Source organism: Lissotriton vulgaris, chromosome 9 (assembly GCF_964263255.1).
Source record: "Lissotriton vulgaris chromosome 9, aLisVul1.2, whole genome shotgun sequence".
In the NCBI taxonomy this organism is placed as follows: Eukaryota; Metazoa; Chordata; class Amphibia; order Caudata; family Salamandridae; genus Lissotriton; species Lissotriton vulgaris.
The window spans coordinates 434,606,234-434,629,641 of record NC_141697.1 but is presented as its reverse complement, the minus strand read 5'-3'; the positions used below and the strand labels follow the sequence as shown (position 1 = coordinate 434,629,641).

Below are 23,408 nucleotides of genomic sequence, written 5' to 3'. Positions count from 1 at the left end.
TAAAAAGTGTGTATCTTAATCTTTTGACAGTGGGGCATCTTGTTATGGATTTAGGCTCCATCTGGCTCTAACCCTTAGTCTCTCTACTGTTGTTAACAGTTGTTTATGACCAGACCAACAACCTAAAACAATAACCTACTCATTTTGATCAGCATGCATCTTCAAGAGAAAAGTGTCCTGAAAACACCACGTTAGTAAATTTTTACTGTATTGCTCACCTATTTATTTTCAGTGGGTTATACGCATTGGTCCTATCTAAAGCAATTACTCTTACATGTTATTCACAGGTTGTACTTGTCTGTCAGAGCCTCCCAAATAGATCAGAGGATTTCATTCTGAAAAATGAATTTGAATAAAAAAACACAAGTGCAGTTCTCAGGCCAAATTCATATTTTCAAAAAAATGCTCGATAATCGATTTGCCCTTGACCCTTGTTGGTCATATTCTTTCATCCATGCAAAAGAAGTACTGAGTTTTCTTGTAAGTAGCTTTTCTTTCTACTGATACAATTTCAATGCTACAGAAACTCCCAGGAAAAAGTTTTCAGTGCAACACATTTTTTAATATACAAATCACAGAAATTCTTGCATTGCTATATGTTTTTATTGTTTTTTTGCTTAGGACCCCTTTGCATTGTGCAGCTTCTTGCAACAGTGTGCATCTTTGTAAAATACTTGTGGAGTCTGGAGCAGCAATATTTGCCACAACCATAAGCGACATAGAAACCGCTGCTGACAAGTGTGAAGAGATGGAAGAAGGTTACATCCAGTGTTCACAATTTCTGTATGGTAGGTTGGGAATTTTAGAATATTTTGTAGAATTTTGGGTTCTGTAAAGTATATTTCATTAACTAGCATATAAGTGATGCAGGTCTGTGAGGACATGGTGTGTATTGGGTAACATAACCACACCATATAATACACTTGGAGTGTATTATATGGTGTGGTTATGTTACCTCATTATGTAATACACCTATCAGCCCATTTAGGACCAGTAGATTTCGTTTGTCAGATCCTTAGGTCCACCCTCATTATTTGTGACTCTGAGCAGTCAGGCTTACACAAAGGAACAAGTGCAAAGCATTTAAACAGCATCACACAAATTGAAGAAAAAAAAGAAATCCAATACCAATTTATAAAAATAGACTGTATTTTTATACACCAGAACAAATAGATCCATCAGAGGGTTTTTTGGAGATACAGCATTTAAAAGGTACAGTAAATATACACTTTTTGCTTAACCTTGAATGAGTATTGGCAAATTCAACTAATTTGACACTTACCCACATTTTTTAAAATAAGTTTGTAAGTGTCAATGCAGTTACCTTTAGTTACTTAACATGCCGAAATCCGGCAGGGAGCAAGTTAGAGGCACCATCAAGGTCTTCAGAAACAGATACCACGAAGAAAGGAGCAGTCTTCATTCCATTTCAGGCAGTTTTATCTCCTTGCCATAGCTCCTTTGGAAGAGTTCCTGATGCAAGGGATTCATGATGCTCAAGGATGCTGTAGATGTGATGCAGTCGACGGGGTCTTCCTGCGACTATTCTTCGGTATAGGGGCTAAGTGAGGCGTTCCTGGCCACTGAGAAAAATGTCCCTCGAAGTCCTCCCGGTCTTGGCAGAACTGGGCTGCCAGTTACCTGGTATCGCGGTCACAGTGGAATCCTTCCTTGGACAATAACTTGCCTCTGGGTAACCAAAACTGCTATTTGACGACTCTCCTGGGTTCAGCAAACTCAAGGGCAACTTTGAGTGTCTGGTTCTGGCCCCTGGTGCTGCCCTGCGTCGAGGAGCGCCGCTCAGAAGATTCGGTCTACCAATTTGCCCTAGCAGTCTTCGGCGGCTTTTGTGGCCCTGTGCTGTGAACAGGAGTTCAGTCAACTGATCCTGAGAAATTCTTGCTTCGGCTGACCGGACACAGCATAGCAAACTCCTTTACTAACCATCAGGTTAAGTAGTGCAGCCTCTCTTTGCCGGGTCCATGGTGCAGCAAGGTAATCCTTCTCCATTCCTCTTTTCAGTCTCTCAAGATCTGAGTTCAGGGTGCCATGGGTCCCCTTTTCATACCCAGAAAATGCCCTTGGGTGGATGTGGTCAGTAGCCGAAAGGCTTCTAGGTTCCCTCCCCCTGATGACCACTTTGTGGAGTGTGGTATCTGGCTATCCCAGAATGCTCCATTCTGCCCACTGTTAACTTTGCAGAACCCCTCTAGCGGTATCTAGATTTCCCTTGCCCAACCTAGAGTTGTGGCTATCAAGGGAGTTACATGTACCTGAAAAAACGGTTTGGCAACTGTTTTCCCCTTTCCTTCCTTAGTGCCAGCCCATCTACCTAAACAGTAGAGCAGCCCCTCTCCCAAGTGTTCAGCCTGTTCCCTTCAAAGGTAGCTTCTCCTTTGAAGCCCACCTTTTGGGCCAACACTCTGGTGGATTTCCGTCTAGGAGAGGTGATAACTGTCCCCTACACAGGCTTCTATTGTATCCTTTTCTGAAAGTCTTTGGCAGAAAGCTGTCTCAGGGACTAATCCCGTGTGCAACCGTAAATGGGCAAAGGAGAGTTAGGCTAGCAAAGTGACAACTTTATAAAAGTTGCACACTGCAACAAATTACATTAATTGTGACTTGGGCATCCAGTCGGGCTTACTAACAAGTTGTTTGATACCTTAAAGTATCCCCTTTAGTAGTCCTAGTTAAAAGTTAGCAAAGCTGGGGTGTCAGCTTGTAACTCTGCACTTTCCAATGGGGCTATTAGCCTTTTCCTCAACAAAAATCAACAATTGCAGGTTTTTACTATTAGAACATGTAAAGGTACATGTTCCACTGTCTAGTGTCTAATGTACAGCAGCTTTCCTTAGGGATCGGTAGACCTGCTTTAGGGCTAGCTTACATATTTTAACATGCATTGGTGTAGCGAATATGTTGCGCCTTTGGGTCCTTATAAGTGTTTAGTCATGCAGCACATTATCCTGGGTGCTGTGCTGCCAGAAATTCAAGAGCTATATAAAATTACTACACACTGGGTCATGCAGTCTGATTCTAGAATACATGCTATAAAACAGCAACGATTTTGTGAAGTAGGCATTACACACTTCAAACTGACACCCCTATTTAAGTAGTATGTACTATAAAAAAACGATTTCACTTAAGATAGAGAAATAACATTAATAGTGTTTAATTATCGGAAATGGTAATTTTGGTTGGAAATACAAACCTGCAAAAATTAATGTAATGTGTTGTATAGCAAAAACATAACGTGTGTTTAATTGTCTCTTGAATTCCATCCTTTATAGTCATAACGCAGGTAATGGTTTTTCACTGCCGGCACACCAAACACTATTTATTTGTAAAATAAGTGTTAGTATCAGTTGGGGGTGTATCTATTCATTGTAATGTGACTGCAAGAGGGCATATTGATAGGATCGGGCCTGTACTGTTCCTAGACACTAGTGCAATGTTATACATGGGACCATGTATGCAGGATGAAGGGACTGATGAAGGCAGGGCACTAGTAGAACAAGGCATGATACAGCTGGCTCTACAGCACCATGGCTTGCACTGCCTGAAAGCCTCGGACTAAAGTATGCCAGCCCCAAACCACCAATCCTATATGCAGCACCATCACAGTGATGCTCTTATTCATAAGAGTAGGGCAGAATAGCGCATTGCCTTGTTCACAAAGGCCACATATTCCTGCTGTTCCTTGGACACGTCCATGCAAGTGATGGCACCCTGTAAACGCGTGCTACCTCAAGAGCCATGCTTGTCTGAAATAGAACCCAAAAAGGAAGAAATACTCTCATGGTTCACTCAAAGCCCCCATTCCCTGAAAATTAATTCACCAGGTTCATGGTGCAGCCGTTGGTGCTGGCCTCTGTGTCAGGCACTGCACAGCTTGAAAACAGCCTTCCTTGATGACATCCTGCCACACCATAATGAAAAACCTCAAAAAGACTTTGATAAAATAAAAAAATTGTTTAGTCAAAATGTGACTATGCAGTGACTTTTCTCTCGATCTGGGCTGACTAGTATGGAAATAAAAGAACTGGCTCCCATGTGCTGGGGTTGCAACTATATAGGCACCGCACACGTCCCCTCCGGTGCTGATACTCTCGTGGAGCCGAACAACGCCCCCTACCTACATGCAGGGGTAGTGATCACATAAAGATTTACAGATCCAGTCTGACGCCTGGGGATAGTTATAAAGTAAGGAATCTGCGGCTAGAAGTCTCTATCAGAAGTTGGTTTCAACATTCGCTTTCTTGCTGATTTCGATTAGGTCCATTTCTGCTGATAACATTGTGGGTTGCTTTACGAAGACCTTTGCCAGTTGTTTATTAAAGATATTTGCTTCCCATAGTTTGTTTGTTTCTGATTTTGGTGTGACAATTTGAAATATTTGGTCCATGTTAATGCTTCATTTTTGATTACCTGCCACAGTTGACCTTCTAAAGAGTCAGGGCTGGCCTCCTTTAGTTTAACCCAGTAGGATGTATATCTGGTATTGAGTCTCAGCTCTTGCCTTGTTAGATTAAATTCCAGGTGAATTTGTGCTGTGGAGTCCTGTAGGTAAGAGAGCTAACAATAACAGCTACACTAAGATCTCTCCAGCCAAGTACTAAGCTTATTTCTGAATGTAGTCATTCCATGCACTAAAATCTGCATTAATTTGCATCTTATTACCTTGCATAGGTCCTTTGCATCCGGGCTGACATGTTTTTTAATAGTCAGACATGACTGATTATCTCACCCCTGTGTTGCTTTGAACCTAACAATCTATTGGGGTACAGACGCCACCTGATAATCCTTTTTTGTGTTACGACGACTTAAGTATTGAACGTGCAGGCGTTTTCATGTAAAAAAATATTAAATAGTGCAAGCAATAGTATTTAAGCTCCTATGCATCATGGAAAGGGAGTGTTCTCCTGAGCTTTTTTTTGTAGCTTTTTCAGAAAGTTTGAACGGGTGCATGGGGAAGGTTTAAGACCTTTATTTCAGAGCCCAGATGGGTATTTATGTAGATGAGGACTAGAGCAATCCCCTATTAATAAAGGTCCAGTGGCTCAGTCCCTCGATGGATTGCCACAAAGGCACTGACTGAAGCCATTGAACAGGTACATGACTCCACCTCCAAAGATTTTAAAAAACAAAAGCCTTACTCCAAATCAAACCAAGTTCGACCTTGAGATATGAAAATTCCAGATCCTCAAAAAAGAGGGCCCTGAATAAAGAAACAGCCTTCAAAGGAAGATTGGTTTTATCTGAAAGGTTCCCCCTCTATTGGAAACTGAGCTTGAACCAGAGTCCAGTCATAGATCACTGGAGGTTAAGCCTGAACATCAAGCAAACACAAGAAATAAGGCAAAGAACAATTTAACATCCATTTAAAATGTAGCTACATTTTGATCCCTTTCAAACAAAGGACAGCATCAGTTTAGAAGAAACATATGAGAAAGGCATTTCTCATAAAACAGGAACATTTCCAACTACAAATGACATTCCAGGTAGATCTAGACCACCATTTTCACCAGTACAGAAGGAGGACCCTATCTCAGTTATCAATCATGGTGGTAATATAGTGACTCCAATCCATCAGACAGAGGTAGAGATGGAAAGTCTAGGGTGGGCCTAACACAGTTCATTAAGGTGGGAGGACGAACACAACCTGCTTGACCAACAAAATTAAAGGGGTTTTAGTCAGTCTCTGCTTGGAGGGATGGGTGTTCACCAGGGCCAGACTGGCCGTAGCGGGCACCAAGCGTTTCCCCGGTGGGCCGGAGGGGTGGGGGCTGACTTTCTGGTCATGTGGGCCAGTTTTGTCACTGGGGGCTGGTTTTGCAGCAGTGCTGCAATATCGGCCCAAAGTAACAAAGCAGGAGTGATGCTTTTTACTAGCATGCCACCCCTCTCAGGGCCGGTCGAGCTGCAATCTGCCAGGGCTGGTTGCTGTTCCCAGTCCGGCCATGTTGTTCACAAGGCAGACGAGTGCTACTGGGCCCCAACTGTAGTGATGGAAGTTGTTTGCCACTGGTGCCCCGTGGTCTGTCAAACCTTGTTTCTGTAAACTGGTCCAAGTGCACCCCTTTCAGCACTTGACCTTTTATGGTAGTAGGGCGGCCAGGTATATACTTCTCATGGAAGTAGTGTTGGGGGCAGGGCGCATCATGCTCAGAAATCAACACACACACAAAAACAAAATCATGCGCGTGCATTTCTTATGGAACAAAAGTACTTCGAATCACACAACACTAAGTACAACACAAGTCAATTAAGTATGCAGGTTAGTACCACTGGTAATAATTCCAGTGTACACTACTCCCTCTCCTTTCCCTCAATGCTTTGTCGCACTTGGGCAACCATATCTGAATAGGATCCCAGTGAAGCATGGCAAGAGCATGAATGAGCACCAAAATGAGAAATGTTGTCATTATTATCATGGCACATTTCTAATCGCGACTACCAGCTCATTCTTCAGAATTTAGTGCATACAAGGTGACATATCATACCAATTATGCTATTTATTTTGATGCCAAAATATTAAAATCATACATCCACTTTAATACTGCACTCACTCTGATGCTAAACATCGGAATAGCAAAAAACATGATCCCTAGTGTGTCGAAGTAAGTTGCACAGATGGTTACTAAGATAGTTTTGTTTTCTGGCAAATACATTATCAGTGGGATAGTTCTACCCATTAATGGTTTAACACTAAATTTAAAACACAACTTTCAATATACATAGCGAAAGATAATGGACTTTTTCCACCTGATTAGCTGTCCTAGTGATGAGTAACCCGTCGCAGATCTGGTTCCCCCAACAGCTTGAGCATGTCACTAAACACATGGTGAAATCATGTTATGCCAATGCAAACTAAACCAGATTTGGTTTGCTGAATAAACATACTGAATATTTAAGGAGATCACTGGTGCAGAGTACTGATTCCAGAGAGCAAAGTGACTGTGAGTAGGTCATACAATTGGGAGCTCCTCGTAGTAAGGTGAGTTTTCCCCCCATTATATATCTTGTTGATTTTACTGTTGTATGCATTCTTAAACAATAGCTTCAGAGGATTCTTGGCATGGTGCCCTGTGAACCCAAAGGGAGCCATTTTGACAAGTTGCATGTTCGAGTGCTTCAATACTACTTGCATTCTACTTGGCCACCAGGTCTTCACTATACATAAATAGTCATGGTCCCTCATATTCTTGAAGCTTCCTCCCAGTGAGTCAGTGTTCAATCACCTTTTTTGATATCATTTCTGAATCCTTTGATTTCAGTAGCTGCAGATCCTTCCAGTTGGGAGTCTGTTGTCAGCAGGGTGAAATGCATGGCCATTGGATTTAAATAGGGCAATGCTGCTGGTCAGTTTGAAGAAAAACCAAAGGTGATGATGGACGGAGCATTGACAATACAAACTCTCACCCCCAGTCAACTGATCTGGGTTTAATCCATCACCGTTCTTTAGCTCACTCCGCCACCCCAGTTCAGACATGGCCATATGCAAATCAGTCTGACCCTGTGCCTCATGGGAACAGTCCAGCCCGAACCGCCAAGCCATGTCTTCCCTGGACCGGAATCAAGCTTCCCAGGACCGGTTTCTGGCATTACAGCCGTCTTCAGCCGGGCTTGCTTGACTCCAGTGGCAAAGTGAGCAAGGGACTCACGTCTGAGCATACCCTGCTAACTTAGGGCGAACAAAGAAGAACCAAAGGTGATGATGGAAGGAGCGTTGACAATACAAACACTCACCCCCAGTCAACTGATCTGGGTTTAATCCATCACCGTTCTTTAGCTCACTCTGCCACCCCAGTTCAGACATGGCCATATGCAAATCAGTCTGACCCTGTGCCTCATGGGAACAGTCCAGCCCGAAATGCCAAGCCAAACGACAGTCTCGACGACGACGGCATCGTCGTCGTCATCATCATCGACGACGACCCCGTCGTCGACGGCGAGTAAGGCTTTATCGTTTACAGTAGTCATCAAAAGATAATCGTCAACGCCTAAGATCCCGTCGACGATAGCCTCGCCGACGACAGCGTTGACGACGAGATCATCACCGTCGACATCAACACCGTCGACAAAGTCACCGTCAACGAAGGCCTCGTCGACGAAGGCACCGTCGACAAAGGCACCGTCGACGGCAGGAACATCTATACCGTCGACGACTGCCCTGTCGACGACAGCTTCACCGGCTATGGCAACTGTCGACACTACTCTGTCGACGATCTCACCGTTGACGGTGATTGATTCTGGCTTCCAAACAGCTTCTGTGTGTCTAAAGATCTTGAGAAAGACGCTAACGCCGGAGTTAACTTCTCCTAGCCGTGTGCAACTATTGCCACCAGCATGTCTCCTTCAGGATGAGGATTCTGATGACGGGGATATGTTCCAGTTGGCAACTAGCCCCTCAGAACTGCATGTTAAATGCCAGAGCTCAGATAAGGAGGATGTTCAGGAAGAAGTTCATCCACCACCTACACCTATGGTCTGTCTACCAGCATCCCTAGTTACAGATCTGCGATACCTCATCCAAGATTGCAAGCAGAGGTTCCCAGAATCTCCGGCTCCTCCAACTTCCACGGCAGATCCATCACCAAGGCTGCGACCCCGCCCTTAACCATTCAAAAGGAACGGGTGGATTTGACAGGTCCTCAATCTTCTGATGAAGAAGAAGAAGAGGAGGAACAGCAAGAAGAAGGTGAATTGCAGGACGATCAATCTGTCCATGAGGACTGGGAGGATTACGTCATACCTTTGCCAGCATCTCCAGTGTCTGCAACCTCAGATTCTCCACTGGTTGACATTGGCGGTTTCCATAATGTGGAGGAAAGGGCCGCTAAGCGCTTCCAAATTACTATGGATTCCCAGGAGCAGGACTGTTTCCTGTACGATTTCAAGGAACCTCTCAAAAAATCAACGAGGTCAATTCCTATTATTGATTATCTTTGGACACAGGGGGTTCAGGTTATGCAGAATCCCGCCTCTGTTTCGCCAGTGATCCCTCCATTGGACAAAAAGTACAAAGCTCCAAATACAGCACCGGCCTGTCTGGCAAGTCATCCTAAACCGGATTCGGTGGAGACGCAGGCGGCCCAAAAGACCTCCAGAAATCCTTCATCTCCTTTATCGGCTCCGCCTGATAAAGATGGAAGAAAGTTGGACAACATTGGGAAACTGTTTTCCTCGATGTCGGCAATGACCGTCAAGGCAGCAAATGCCCTAGCTCTTCTTGGGCGTTATAATAGACAATTGTGGGCAGATATAGCAGCATACCTGTCCGAATTACCTGACGCTTCCAAAGAGGATGTAAAGAAAACAATACTGGAGGGTGAAACATCAGCATCGGAGATTCTAGACTGTGCAATGGACGGCGCTATGACAGGATTACGCCAACTGGCTGGAGCAGCGGTTTTGAGGCGCCAAGGATGGCTAAAAGCAACCTCATTCCGTCCTGAGGTGCAGACAAAGATTTTGGATATGCCATATGACAGCCAACTATTATTTGGCTCCAAAATTGACGAGGCTCTACAAAATATAAAAAAGGACACAGACACTGGAAGAGGTCAATCTTCCTATAAAGGAGGTTTTCAATACAGGTTCTCTTACTCTTCCAACCAGAGTAGGCCACAGTACCAGCAACGCCAGCCGCAACAAGGCCAACAGTCCTCGTATGGAAAGTCGTCCTTTCGGGGTAGAGGACAAAGGAGAAACAACGGACGCAGACTGACTTGTTTATTCAGCCAGTCCAGACCTCATCTCACTTATTAAAAATTTGAGGAAAAATTACCCATTTTCTGCAAATTTGGAAGATAATTACTACGGACCGTTGGGTCCTTCAATTAATAAATTGCGGCCATTCTATGGAATTCATACGCACCCCTCCACAAACTCCGCCTCGCCCAATGTATCACAAAAACCTACGGCTGCTTCTACGAGAAATCTCTGTTATGCTGCAGAAAGGAGCAATAGAGAAGGTACCACCATCCCAAAGGGGAAAAGGATTTTATTCCCGTTTCTTTTTAATCCAGAAAAAAGAAAGAAAATGGAGGCCAATCCTAGACCTCCGGGCCCTCAACAAATTCCTGAAGAAGCAGTCGTTTCGCATGGTAACGATCCAGGAGGTCTTACATCTTCTGGAAGAGGGAGATTTCATGGCGTCACTAGACTTACAGGACGCTTACTTCCATATACCAATTCACAAGAATCACAAAAAGTACTTGAGATTTGCAGTAGCGGGCAGGCATTTCCAGTTCTGCATCCTGCCCTTTGGACTCAAGTCTGCACCCCGCATCTTCACGAAATGTCTTTCCCCAGTGGCGGCATATCTCAGACAGCGCCGTCATCAAGTCTGTCCATATCTGGACACTGGCTGATCAAGGCACCATCCTTCAAAGATGCGTCCAGGTGTTCCAACGCCTGTCTAAGTATCTTCAATTGCCTGGGTCTCACGCTCAACTAGGAAAAATCAACCCTACGACCTTCTCAAACCATCAACTTCCTGGGTGCAACCTTGGACACACGTTCTGCAAAAGCGTTCCCATCTCAGGAGAGGAAAAACAAACTCCTAGCACTAGCGTCTGGAGTAGCCTCGAAAAGAGTGTTGGCGGTCCGCCTCTTCAAATCCCTTTTCGGGATGATGTCATCGTGCATCCTTTTGATCCCTCATTGCCGTCTACGGATGCATCCTCTGCAGGAGGCACTCTCGAGGCAGTGGGTCCAATGCACAGGGTAATTTGACGACTGCATAAAGGTGACTTCTCAGATGGTCAAAGCTTTGCGATGGTGGATGTCATCACGGAACCTGTCTCAAGGATTGACATTACTGCTTTCAGCGGCTCCTCATGTCACCACAACAGACGCATCCTTAGAAGGTTGGGGAGCCTTCCTACAGGAGCTGCAGATGAGCGGAAAATGGTCAGCTGAAGAGAAGAAACTCCATATCAATCTGCTCGAGCTGAGAGCGGTCTTCCTGGCCCTGCAGTCTTTCCTACCAAGGATCAAAAACTCCCTAGTGCTCGTCAGGACAGACAACACTACGACGATGCACTACCTCAACAAACAGGGAGGGACGCGCTCTCTGCCACTCTCTCGCGAGTCACATAAAATCTGGAACTGGCTAATAACGAACAATGTAGCTCTGCGGGCGAAATATGTTCCAGGCACGGACAATGTACTCGCCGACTCGTCGAGCAGGCAGAAAACATCATCTCACGAGTGGAAGCTAGATCAGAAGATCCTCAACCAGATCTTCTCCAGATGGGGCACGCCGCAGATCGATCTCTTCGCTACAAGGATCAACGCCAAATGCCCACACTTCGCAAGTTGGCATCCCCAGTAAGGGTCTCTAAGGAATGCATTTTCCATCGCATGGCTCAACGTCTTTACGTACGCCTTTCCGCCATTCCTGATGCTTCCCTGAGTCCTCAGGAGGATGAAAGTGGAGCCTTGTACTCTCATTCTAATACCCCCAACTTGGCCAAGACAACATTGGTTCACAGAACTCCACCGTCTATCGCTGAAACCGCTGATCCATCTGAAGCAGTGTCCGTCTCTGCTCACAATGAACAACCGGCAAGTTCAACATCCGGATCTGAAATCTCTCAAGTTAGCCGCCTGGCTCCTGAGTTCCGAGAGTTTGGAAATTTGAATATTCCGCAGGACTGTAGAGACATCCTAGCCAGAGCATGAGCGGATAGCACCACCAAAACGTATTCCCTGAAATGGAAGAGGTTTTGTGCTTGGTGTACAGATCAAGGGAGACACCCTTTCTCTTCCTCACCGGAACAAGTTTTACCTTACCTGTTACATCTGGCAAAGTCGGGCCTAGCCCACTCTTCCATTAAAGTCCACTTGGCTGCAATATCCCATTATAAGAGAACTTCCGCGGGTCCATCCCTCTGGTCAAACAGGTTGATCAAACAATTTTTGAAGGGATTGTACAGGTCTTTCCCTCCAGTAAGGATGTTGCCACCTACCTGGCATCTGAATGTCGTTCTTAATCAGCTCATGAAGCATCCATTCGAGCCAGTGCTCAGAGCTGACCTGAAATACATCTCTTAGAAGACAGCGCTCCTTCTTGCGCTCACCTCTGCAAGGAAGGTGAGTGAACTGCAGGCATTTTCAATTCAGGATCCTTTTCTGCAATTTAAAAATGACAGGGTGATCCAGAGACCAATCCGAAGTTTATCCCAAAAGTTCAGTCGGATTTCCACCTTAATGAGCCTGTGGTTTTGCGTTCCTTCTTCCCAAATCCCAGTACAGCAGCAGAGAGATCATTGCATTCCTTGGATCTCAAGCGAATTTTACATCGACAAAACAAAAGCGTTCAGGAAGTCAAACCAGCTATTTGTCGCTTACAGCAGACCTAGAAAGGGTCTCCCACTTACTAAACAGAGCATCTCACGCTGGATTTCTGCATCCATCTCTTTCTATCATGAACAAGCAGGACAGCCACTACGCTCTAAGGTGCGAGCCCACTCCACGAGAGCTATGTCCACATCTATGGCACTCTTTGCAGGGGTGCCGGTCATTGACATTTGCAAAGCAGCAACATGGAAGTCGCCACATACCTTCACTAGGCATTACTGCCTAGACACAGAGCTTATGAAAGATGCAGCGGTGGGGCAAGCAGTACTACGCCATCTATTTCACTGAGGTGAGCCTTCTTTCGTCCCTCCATCCTTCTCTTGTATGCACAGTTCTTTACTGATACTTGTTGTTGGCGTCTATTGGCTGTTACTAGTCGCTTGATATGTTATTATCTAATGACTTGTATATACTGTACCATCCGAAATGTGCTCTCTGCATTGCTTGCTACTCTGATTCAGGCATGTGAATCTATGAAAGACACCCATAATACTGGATAAGAAATGCGTTACTTACCTGTAACTGCAGTTATCCAGTATTGGTGTCTTTCATAGATTCACATGCAACCCTACCGCCTCTCCTGGAAGAACTCACCTAATTCTCTCAGTAGCACGCCTACTTAGCGCGTACGAAAATATGAGAGACTGAGGTTTCTGCCAGGAGGGTTCTAGAGGGGGGTGACAGCTGATTGGCTCTTCTCTAGAGTTTGGTCCTTTTTACAAAAGGACATGGATATGTTACGAATGTGAGGCCTTTAGGCCTACTATTCTCTATATGTCTACAGGACATTGTTATGTTATGTTATGTTAAAAAATTTGTACCGCGCACGTACACCGAGACGGTTTCTTGGCGCTCATAACAGACATGGACGAACCGGGGCAGGGAGTATTACTCAAAGGCCGCCTTAAAGAGGTAAGTTTTCAAGGTTTTCCGGAACAGTTCGTAGGAGGGACAATGGCGAAAGGAAGAAGGGAGGGAATTCCAGAAGGTGGGGCCTAAAAAAGAAAAACGAAGGCCGCCGTGTTTTTTGCGGCGGTTCGATGGAATGCATAGAAGATTGTCAGCAGGGGATCGAAGATTGCGAGATGGGAGGTATCGCTTGAGTTTAGAGGAAATGAACTCAGGGGCGTGATTGTGAAGGGATTTGAATAAGGTGCATCCGAGTTTGAAGGAGCACCGTTTAGCCACAGGGAGCCAATGAAGGCTCCTCAGGAGGGGAGAAACATGCTGGTGTTTGGGTTGGTGAAACACCAGGCGGGCAGCCTGGTTCTGGATTAGCTGAAGTTTTTGAAGCTGGTAGGCAGGGATCCCCGCATACAAAATGTTAGCAAAGTCAACCCTGGAGATGACCAAAGCCAATATAGCTAGTATGAGTGCCTCTCTGGTTAGAAATCTACAGATCTTGCGGATCCTGCGCAGCTGGAAAAAGCAGGATGATGTTACTGCTGAGATCTGAGGTTTCATAGATAGATCCTCAGAGATGATCACTCCTAGGCTTTTCACAGAGCTGACCGGGCGAGGGGGGGAGCCAAGGGAAGGGGGCCAAAAGTTGTCATCCCAAGGGTTGGAGGGGCCGCCCACCAGAACAAAATCCGTTTTAGACGGATTCAACTTGAGTTGGCTGTGAGCCATCCAATCAGAGATGAGTAGCATTGTGGTTTGGGTGTTAAGGCGAGAAGAGGGTGAAGTGTCCAGAGGGAAAATCAATTGCAAATCGTCTGCATAATTATATATTGTAGCTGGGGAGTGACGAAGGGAGGCCATGAGTGGTTGCATATATAGGTTGAAGAGAAGAGGGGAAAGAGCTGAACCCTGGGGAACACCACAAGTGAGGGGGGTAAAAAGAGCAGAGAAGGTGGAGAGGTGGACTGCCTGGGAACGACCTTGCAAGAAGGATCGAACCCACTCAAGGGCGACGCCTCGGATGCCGGCGTTGCTGACACGGTCGATCAAGATGGTATGATCGACCGTGTCAAAAGCCGCCGACAGATCTAACAGTACAAGGGCTTGGGGGATATTGTTGTCGGCACCAGTTCTAAGTGTGTACATTACTGCCGCAATCACCATCTCTGTGGAATGTAGTGGGCGAAAACCAGCCTGGTGGGGGTCAAGGAAAGAGGAAGTTTCCATAAAGGTACTCAGACACTTGGTTACGTAAGTCTCCAAGATCTTCCCTAAGAAAGGGAGGAGAGAAATAGGTCTGTAATTACTCATCACAAGAGGGTCTGCGCTGGGCTTTTTCAAGATAGGTAGCACTATGGCCTGCTTAAAAGCCTCTGGAACAACTCCTGATGTTAAGGAGGAGTTGAGAAGGGCCAGGGCGGGGTCGGGGCAGAGCCTAAAGATTTCTTTGAAGATATGTGGAGGGCAGCAGTCCCTAGGGGAGCCAGAAATGACTTTATGGAGAAGGCTGTGAAATTCAGTGATGGAAATGGGAGGGAAAGTGTGGAATTTCAGGGCGTTTTCAGAAGGGAGGAGAAATGATTTGGAAGGGGAAGGTGGAGAGATATTGTTTTTAATTGTGGAAATCTTGTCCTGAAAAAAGGCATTGAGCTCATCACACAAAGCCTGGGTGGGAACGGGCGGGAGGGTAATACGATCGGGGAGGGAGAGCTCATTGACAATTAGAAAGATGTCCTTGGCTTTTGAAGCCGACTCCAGGATTTTGCGTGAAAAGTAGGAAGTCTTTGCCTCTAGTATGGAAGATTTGTATTTATTTAGTAAGGTCGTAAATTCAGTCTTGAGTGCGGGATCGTACTTATGGCGCCAGCGACGTTCAGCCTGGCGGAGGGCTAGCTTGTCAAGTTTCAGCTGGTCAGTAAACCATCGCTGGGCCTCATGGGGGCGTGAGATTTTGATGGTCTTTAGAGGAGCTACAACGTCGGCAGCTACCTTCAACCAAAGCTCAAGAGAGGAGGCTTGGTGAGAAACAGATTCAGAAGCTGGTGGAATTGAGGCTGCCAGAAGAGAATGAAGAGTAGTCATATTGGCGTTCTTCCAGTTGCGGGCCGTGATGCCAGCAGGGCGCGAAGGGCGGTGAAAGCTGGGAAGGTCGACAGAGAGGGAGATAAGGTAGTGGTCTGACCAGGTACAAGGGGTGATCAGTGGAGGCGAAACGTCAAGGTTGGCCAACCAGACCTGGTCAAGTATATGACCCTTGCAGTGAGTGAAAGTGGAAATCAGTTGCTGACAGTTCAAGCTAGTAAGGGTTTCAGTGAACAGTTCAGACAGTCGGCTTTCTTGGGGGTCGGAGGGCCAGTAATTAAAATCGCCCAGGATGAGAATTCTGGAATGATTTATAAGAAGCTGGGAAAGAAGTTCCCCGACTGATAGAGCAAAGGAAGGCATGTAGGTGGGGGGTCTGTACATGAGAACACAGGTGAGGGAGGTAGTAGTTGAGCGGAGCTGGATGACAAGGGTTTGGGAGTTGGGGATGGGAGTGCAGTCTAAGATAGAAAAAACGTGTTCTTTGCGGATAATGGCTGCGACTCCACCGCCAACTTGCCCCCCAGGACGGTTGACATGTAGGATATAGTAGCCGTTGGGAAGAGCGGCTAGGATATCGGGTACAGAATCTTCTGTCAGCCAAGTCTCGGACGGAAAGAGAATATCTACATTGGTGTCATCTAATAGGCGGTGGATCTCAAGTTGGTGTTTCACCATGGAGCGCGTGTTAAGGTAGAGGATCTTAAGGGTACAGGTGACATTACTTTATTTATGTATCAGTTACTCCCATCCCGACGACGGGGAATGATTCAGGCATGTGAATCTATGAAAGACACCAATACTGGATAACTGCAGTTACAGGTAAGTAACGCATTTCTTCTGACCAAGGATAACCTCAAATTTCCTCAATTCGCATTGTGTCAGGTTGAAAGAGCAAATTTCGTAGGCGATGCTGTTCATCCAGAGGAGTCAGGAAAGTTTCTTTGTACCTTTCGACCCTGATTGACAAGACGAAAAATCAAGGCTGTCTACAACTTAGAGATAATTTTATATATACCTTTTATCGCTGAGACACATTTGGCTATCACATCTAAATCTTTTTAATATTAACAACTTCTTGGATCTTCTGTTTTTGAGTTTCAGTTCACCAAAGAGAAATCATTCTTCGCCCACACTCCCGTTGCTGAACTTCCAAGTCTGGTTCTTCAGAGATTACCAGCACAATTTACTGGCTTCATTAGATTCATTACATCTTTGATTTGTTGACGTATATCTGATTTGCGATTCCCTGATACCTGCAAGCATATCTCACGGTTTTCGTTGCTTATCTTAATGGGGCTGGAGACATCTAAACATTTAAAACAAACGAGGCAGTTGGATGTTTATATCTGTCAGAGATCAAACTCCTTAAGGTATAACAACTTGCTCTTTGCCTCCATAATCTGTAAATAATTTGAAAGTAGGGTGTCTTGTAACATTGGCCTTTTAACATGGAAAATAGCTCTCCTGGTATTACCTCAGCAAGGATAGGTGACATTCAAGTTCTTTATTTCAAAAATCCAGGTTTGATGTTCCTTGAGGATTAGTAGCACTGAGAATAGATGCCTCTTATATGCCTACTTTTTAGGTCTCGCCCTGGCGAAAGCGCGCTCTCACCGCGAGAGCTATAGCGGTCGGCTCAGCCGACAACGAGGGGAGACGAGAGCTGGCCACGCGCCCCGTATCTTCAATGGGAGAGGGAGAGACAAGAGCTGGTCACGCGCGCATGGGATTGGGTCGCGCGCGTGAGTCAGTCTCGGAGCTGCCGATGTGCACGCTCACGGCTACGTCTCCGCCGTGCGCCACAGCCCCATGATGAAGTTGATGTCAGTGAACGCTCGCCGTCTCCTGTGGCTGCTGCGCGCGGGCCCGGCCGGCGGCCGCTGCTTGTTCTTTTTGTTGGGAAACTTTCGCAGTAAACTTAAACGGTTTCTATGACCTGAAGGCATTTGAACTATTAGTGAGTTTGAAAGCAGTAGCGGTCTCTGCTGCCGCTTGACCCCCTATCCGGAGTCTAGTGGAACATTAGAGCAGAACTGCTGGGGTCGTCCGCTCTGAAAGGAGAAACACGCCTTCCTCCTCTAATTACCTGATCTAGGAAATTCTTGTCCCGCTTGATCCCCTGCCATGAAGCGGCTCACTCGCTGTAGCACTCACATTAGCAGCGACAATTTGATACGCGCTGTATAAAAAGAGATTTAATGGACGTTAATAACCACCCGATTTGATTCCTGATGTGTTCACTTATCCAGCTGTAGAATTTATTCACTGTACACAAAAGTAAATTGTCTTTCTTTGAATACCTTACTAGCTAGTGTTGGGTCTAAACGCTCATTGTACAGCTCTTTTGGGAACTGAACAATATGGAAAGAGGCCGTACTTTCATTTCCGATCGGGAGTGGGAGACTTGTCCCGGTCACTAACAGATATCAGGTCACAGTTCCCTATACTTAGGCTGTTCGGAATTCGGTTTAAACCGACTCTAAACGACAATACTCTACCGGATGAAAATCAGCTGACCTGGTTTAAACCGAGTGTCACTGATTTTCATCATTGTTGCAGGTTTTGTCCACTTGAGGGAGCCAACGCATAATAAACTGTGGTGCCTGGCGCGGAGGTGTCAGGCGAAAACATTGCTTCTGGGCCGGTCTGCACATGGGGAGCCGTGGTATTTATGGCCCCAGGGCAGAGCAACACCAGACCCCCTCCCCTGTCTGGCTCACTTGGGGGGAGATGAGCTGTTGTGCTTAATCGTCCTACTGCGGCCAGCAGCACTCAGCACTCACTGTATGTTGGAATGATTATCTGCCGAAATATTCAGCAATTGCCAGACCAGTGAACTTAAGACCCACCCCCCCCCATTGCATTTATACGAAAATCGAAGAAACATTTGCAAGCCAAAGGAAATGCAAGCACCTCCCCTTTAGCTCTGAGGCCTTGCATCAGTCATCGCCCTGCCTGCATTTCGCGGGTGAGCCAGCCTGTAATTGACTCATTTGGCAGGTTTAACACTTCCTGGCAGGGGGCTATTAAGGCGAAGTATTTGCGCATAACTATCAGAGGCAGGAACAAAAGCACGCCCATTTCGAAGTGTGGCACTGCTATCCGACCCGACCTTCACTCCCTTTCACGCACTCCCACCCCTTTAGGTTAAACAGCAGCAGTGTTAGGGGTCACGGAGAGCACCGAGGTGTCATAAAGCAGACCCAGAATATGTTTTTGTGAAGGCAAATTTGTGTCCGACCTGAAAACCATTGCGATTCCGAAGGAAAATGCTTATTAACAGATGTGGCCGCTTTGAGGAGACTTGAGGCTGATGTCACGTCTAGGACTGCTTTGAACTTAACAAGCACCGAGCATCGTTGTTTGCTGGTAATTTAGGTCACCTTTTCCTAATCTGTGTAAACTCTTTCTTTTATTGCGTGTCATTTCTGTTTTACTTCTTGTACATTTTCCCACCCCAGCAACTACTATTGAATCTTATCACATTGCTATAATATCTTTCTTGTCCATGGTTGCTGTGATTTTTCTGCCGCCCAATCATACACCAGAACATTTCTATTGCATTATTGACTTTATCAAAGCAGCTCCCTAAATAGAAAAAACTTTTCATTGTTGTGCCTTTTTTATTTGTTGCCATAGTGTAGCACATTTCAGCTCACCATTGCCTTTTGGGGGAGATGGAGGGGTGGTGGCAGCGTTTATGTGTATTCATAGAACAATGCATTGTCAGAAAAGATGTGTGTTCAGTACCTGTTCCTTTTCCATGGTTCAGTTCCAGAAGTACCTCAGGGCTCTGTGTAAGCTAGAATTGCACTTCTGTGAATATGCACTTAGTCAAAGCCGCTTATCTTCCCTTATGGCTCAAACCTCCAGGCATGGCCTTTTCCTTTGTCATTTTCTTGATATGGAAAAGCCAAACAGTTGATTATTTTTAATCTCATTTCACAGTTTCAGCCAATCCCTGCCTGCATTTTCTTGTCCCTAGGGGTTGAAGTGGTTTTAAGTCCACGCCTGGTTTGTGTGAAATCAAGATACTCTGTGCTCCAATGTTGAGAACTCCGTTTTCATAGAGAGGAGCTTTGGATACTGAGGGGCAGATTTATGAGTTCTGGCGCTTCTCTGCAAATCAGCAGGGATATGCCAGAACTGATGCATCACGCAATTCCCTCCTTGCGGCACCACAGATGCGCCGCATTTACAATGCGGCGCACCATGGTGCAAGGAAGGGCAGATGCGTGACGCATCTTGTGGTGTACGGGCGGCGCATTGCTGGAGTAGCGTCGCAAGTGCGACGCAACTCATGCAATGTACAGAGGCCACCCATACATAACGTGGTGCGTCACTCCTTACGCCTGCTTCAAGCAGGCGTAAGGATTTGACGCAGCAGCCTCGTAAAACTGACTCAGTGAAATCTTGTAGATTTCACTGCGTCAGTTTTACGGGGCTTTCCTACGAGGGAACGCCCACCCTGCGACAGAACGCCCACATGAAACCTGACGCAGGTTTCATGTGGTGCAGGGCTTTACAACGTGACGCATCTGCCTAGATGTGACTCTGTGCAAATCACTTAATCTCCCCATGCCTAACAAAATAATGAATATGTCCCCATGTAACGCAACTGGTGCTATGTAAAGCGCTATGATACCCGATACCAGGTTCAAGTGTTCGCGCTGTATAAAACTCTGGAAAAAAAGCACAGATCTACTTCCCTTGCTCCTTCCCGTCTTGGGATCGTGGGCAGAGGACTTAAAAATAAAGAAGGTTTGCTTTATGATTGAACAGAAATGGTCACATTTGGAATCAAATGAACAGTGCTCCTGCAACTCTAAGTGTGAGTGTTTAAATGTAACTAACATTTTAAGGGATTGTAATTGTTACTGATAGGAATGCAAACTGCCACACAGGCAATAAAGAAAGCTCAGTTAAACAGGCAATAAAGAAAGCTCAGTTAAACGCTCCCACGCGGGTTCCGGAGTTAGCCTACAGGCCACAGCAGCAACCACCACAAGGCAGATTCCACCCTTCATCCTTCTAAAGTCGATAAAATGAGCACTGTTGAGTTGGGCCGATGTGCTTACATTGGCTACTTTCCGCTTTAAAAAAATGGCTAATTACACAAACCGGTACAAAAGAGGGTGGTGATGGACGGAGCATCTGAACCAATCAAACACTCACACCCAGTCAAAAGATCTGGGTTTAATCCATCACCGTTCTTTAGCCCGCTCTGCCACCCCAGTTCAGACATGACCATATGCAAATCAGTCTGACCCTGTGCCTCATGGGAACAGTCCAGCTCGAACTGCCAAGCCATGCCTTCCCTGGACCGGAAACAAGCTTCCTAGGACTGGTTTCTGGCATTTCAGCCGTTAATTACACAAACAAGCACCACATAGATTGCAATGTGTTGTTGCTTTTTTAAAATTCAAGTCGTTTTATTTGTGAACAATTATAAATTATTTTGTTTTTTTCTTTCTTAGATTCACAAACTAATGTGCTATTGATAGATTAGTGTTGGGAGCAAATAAGGTAGGCAGCGGGATTTTATACGTATGTTGTGTTACATCCCATTAGACTTTGGCTCAAAAATAATATCTCTATGTATAACACTCAGCGTATATCGGCAGCCAGAAAACGACTGGGCAAGCAACAGTTAATGTTGTTGACCAAGGTTCAATGGAGGTGGGACTTACAGGGTTGTCCACTCACTGTTCGATCTTTCCACTAGCAGAGGTACTAGAAGCGAGGCTTGGGATCAGACCCCCTTCAGGGCCCCTGTGCTACCAATGGGTGGGTAAATATTGGATTGAGGAGCTTGGAGCAGACATGGTCATGGCAGAGCTGGCTAGGCTAGAGGGAGCGAGGTACACTGGTAGGGCTATAGGCAAGGTTAGGGGGGGTGTTGTCTTGAGGGAGTTTAGGGACTGTTGAGAAGGGCGAAAATTGAAAAACGCACAGAAAGGCGGGCAGCCGCCCACTTGTACAACCTGTATTACACAATGGACCTCGGATGTACCTATGCGTCGCCGGACCCCCGGGTTGTCGGCCACAATGCTGTGTATTGTGTGTGAAGAACTTGAGACGAATAACTGGGTTGCGGCCGGCCCTGGAGGGGTTGTCGGCCAGAAGCTGTGTAAACTGAAATCCCTTACTCTGTGCAATAAAAAAATAAAATAAAAAATAAAAAAAGTTGTTGATCAAGGATATTGTGCTGCACAACTAAATACTAATAAGATCCCAAAGGCGAGGCTTATTGTCATGGTGCACCTAACAGTACCTTATTGCATTTCAGCACTTGCTACACAATCCTGTTGGAGAGCAGTCAAAAAAGCAAAAGCTACTATCACTGTCGGACAAAAAAAATCAAGTGCAAAAAACAAAGCCCCAAATACTTATTATTTTTTTTTTGCTACAGAAAGTCTTTTTCTTAACCCCATTTTTTGACTTGAATATGCCTTTTCGGCCACACTGCAATTTCATTATAGCATTAAAAAAAATTCTCTACATATATTTATTGACAAACTCTGAATCACCAATTCAAGCTTACATTTGAAACAAGTATTTGCAATGCAATAGGTCTCGCATTTACGCAAGTTTGAGCTGTTGACATTGCAAATAACAATGCCTTTTATTTTTGTTTTTGTTTTTAAAACATAAATAAAAGGCTTTGTCATTTACAATGCCAATAGTTTCAAATCGCATAAGTGCGAGACCTATTGCATTGCAAATGCATGTTAAATCTGAGCTGCAGAATCAAAGGACAATGGAAAGTATTTCATGACTGTATTAACTTCTGAAATGTAGAGTATGATACCATTTCTGAAGAAAACGGAAAAGGCAATAATAAAAGCGAAGCGTTCCACAAACACCGGTAAAACACTGTTTCAGTTGATTTTTTTGGCGCGAAAATGAGTAACCACTGGAAAGCACTGTTTTTTTAAGGTATGGAAATCACTGGAAAACACTGAAAAAACACCACCAGAATTTACCAAAAATAGAAACTGAAAGCAGGAAAGCCTACCTATACTGGACATAGCTTCAAAGTCGATTATTGCTTCCAGTGCTTAGTTCGTAAAAGAATAACTGCTGGTGCCAAAAGGTTTGTTCAGAAGCCTGCGGCCGTCGGTGCCAAATCTGAGGATGTGGCGTAACGGCCCGATCTACCGACTTTAGCGCTGGGGAACCAGGTTCGAGCCTCGGTGTCGGATCAAGATCCTCTGATTCTGGGCACTTAATCTCCCTGTGCCTACCAAAAATAAATGTGTCCTTGTGTAACTTAACTGGTGCTCCTGTAAAGCGATTCAATATCTTCCGGTCGAGTTCGAGCTATACAAATCTGCAAAACGAAAAAAACCAAGCCTGTGTAGTTTAGCTTTCACCTCATGCCTCTTTAATCTGGCATCTGCCGCCCCCTGCCTCTTTATTTCACTCTAGCACCTTCTCGCTCATCCCTGCTTTCTCTCTGTCACTGTTTTCTTCTTTATTTCCCTCCTTTGTGTTTCTTCATCTCTTGCTGTCGATCGGCGGTGGTGAGAAAAATAATAAGTGCTAACACTGGTTCAAGTTAAGCACTGATTGCTTCTAAATTTTAGACACAGCAAATTAGGCATGCTAGTGGCACACACCGCGTACACCGAGCAGACCTTGAAGCAGGGACTACATGCTGCACACACACAACTTACGTTCTGTCTCCCCGCACCACTGAGACCAAATGTTCATTGCTACTGGCGGCACCAAGCCTGCTGGGCAGGAACAACAGTACGCATCAGTAATAGGTAAGTGTCACAGTTTTTCAAGGCCAAATGTTTTCTTTTCAATCCTATCATCAAAGGCAAAACGATGTCCTTGACTCTACCAAGTACAAAGAAGGGACTCCAATTGCTGTGTACCCAGTGCAAGTAAACTCGAAGTCATTCAGGTCTATCCACCCCTCAGTAATGTGCTTGGCCTTGGTGTAATAAGAGGGATAGCAGTTCGGTCTGACAATCAAACCGGTACAATCTGTGGAATGGCTCAGATGCTGCTATATGTAGTTAATTATACTGAGGCCAAGC

General features: G+C 45.5%; 1 protein-coding gene across 4 annotated transcripts in view; it reads left to right on the top strand.

The window, feature by feature from the left end:
* Positions 1-23,408, top strand: part of PPP1R13B (protein phosphatase 1 regulatory subunit 13B) — a 427,185-nt gene that overhangs the window by 369,588 nt on the left and 34,189 nt on the right. For all 4 annotated transcript variants that reach the window (XM_086937879.1, XM_086937878.1, XM_086937880.1 and 1 more), the window contains one exon: positions 622-788. In XM_086937879.1, coding sequence (XP_086794005.1) covers positions 622-788 — 167 coding nt within the window. The remainder of the gene's footprint in view (positions 1-621; positions 789-23,408) is intronic.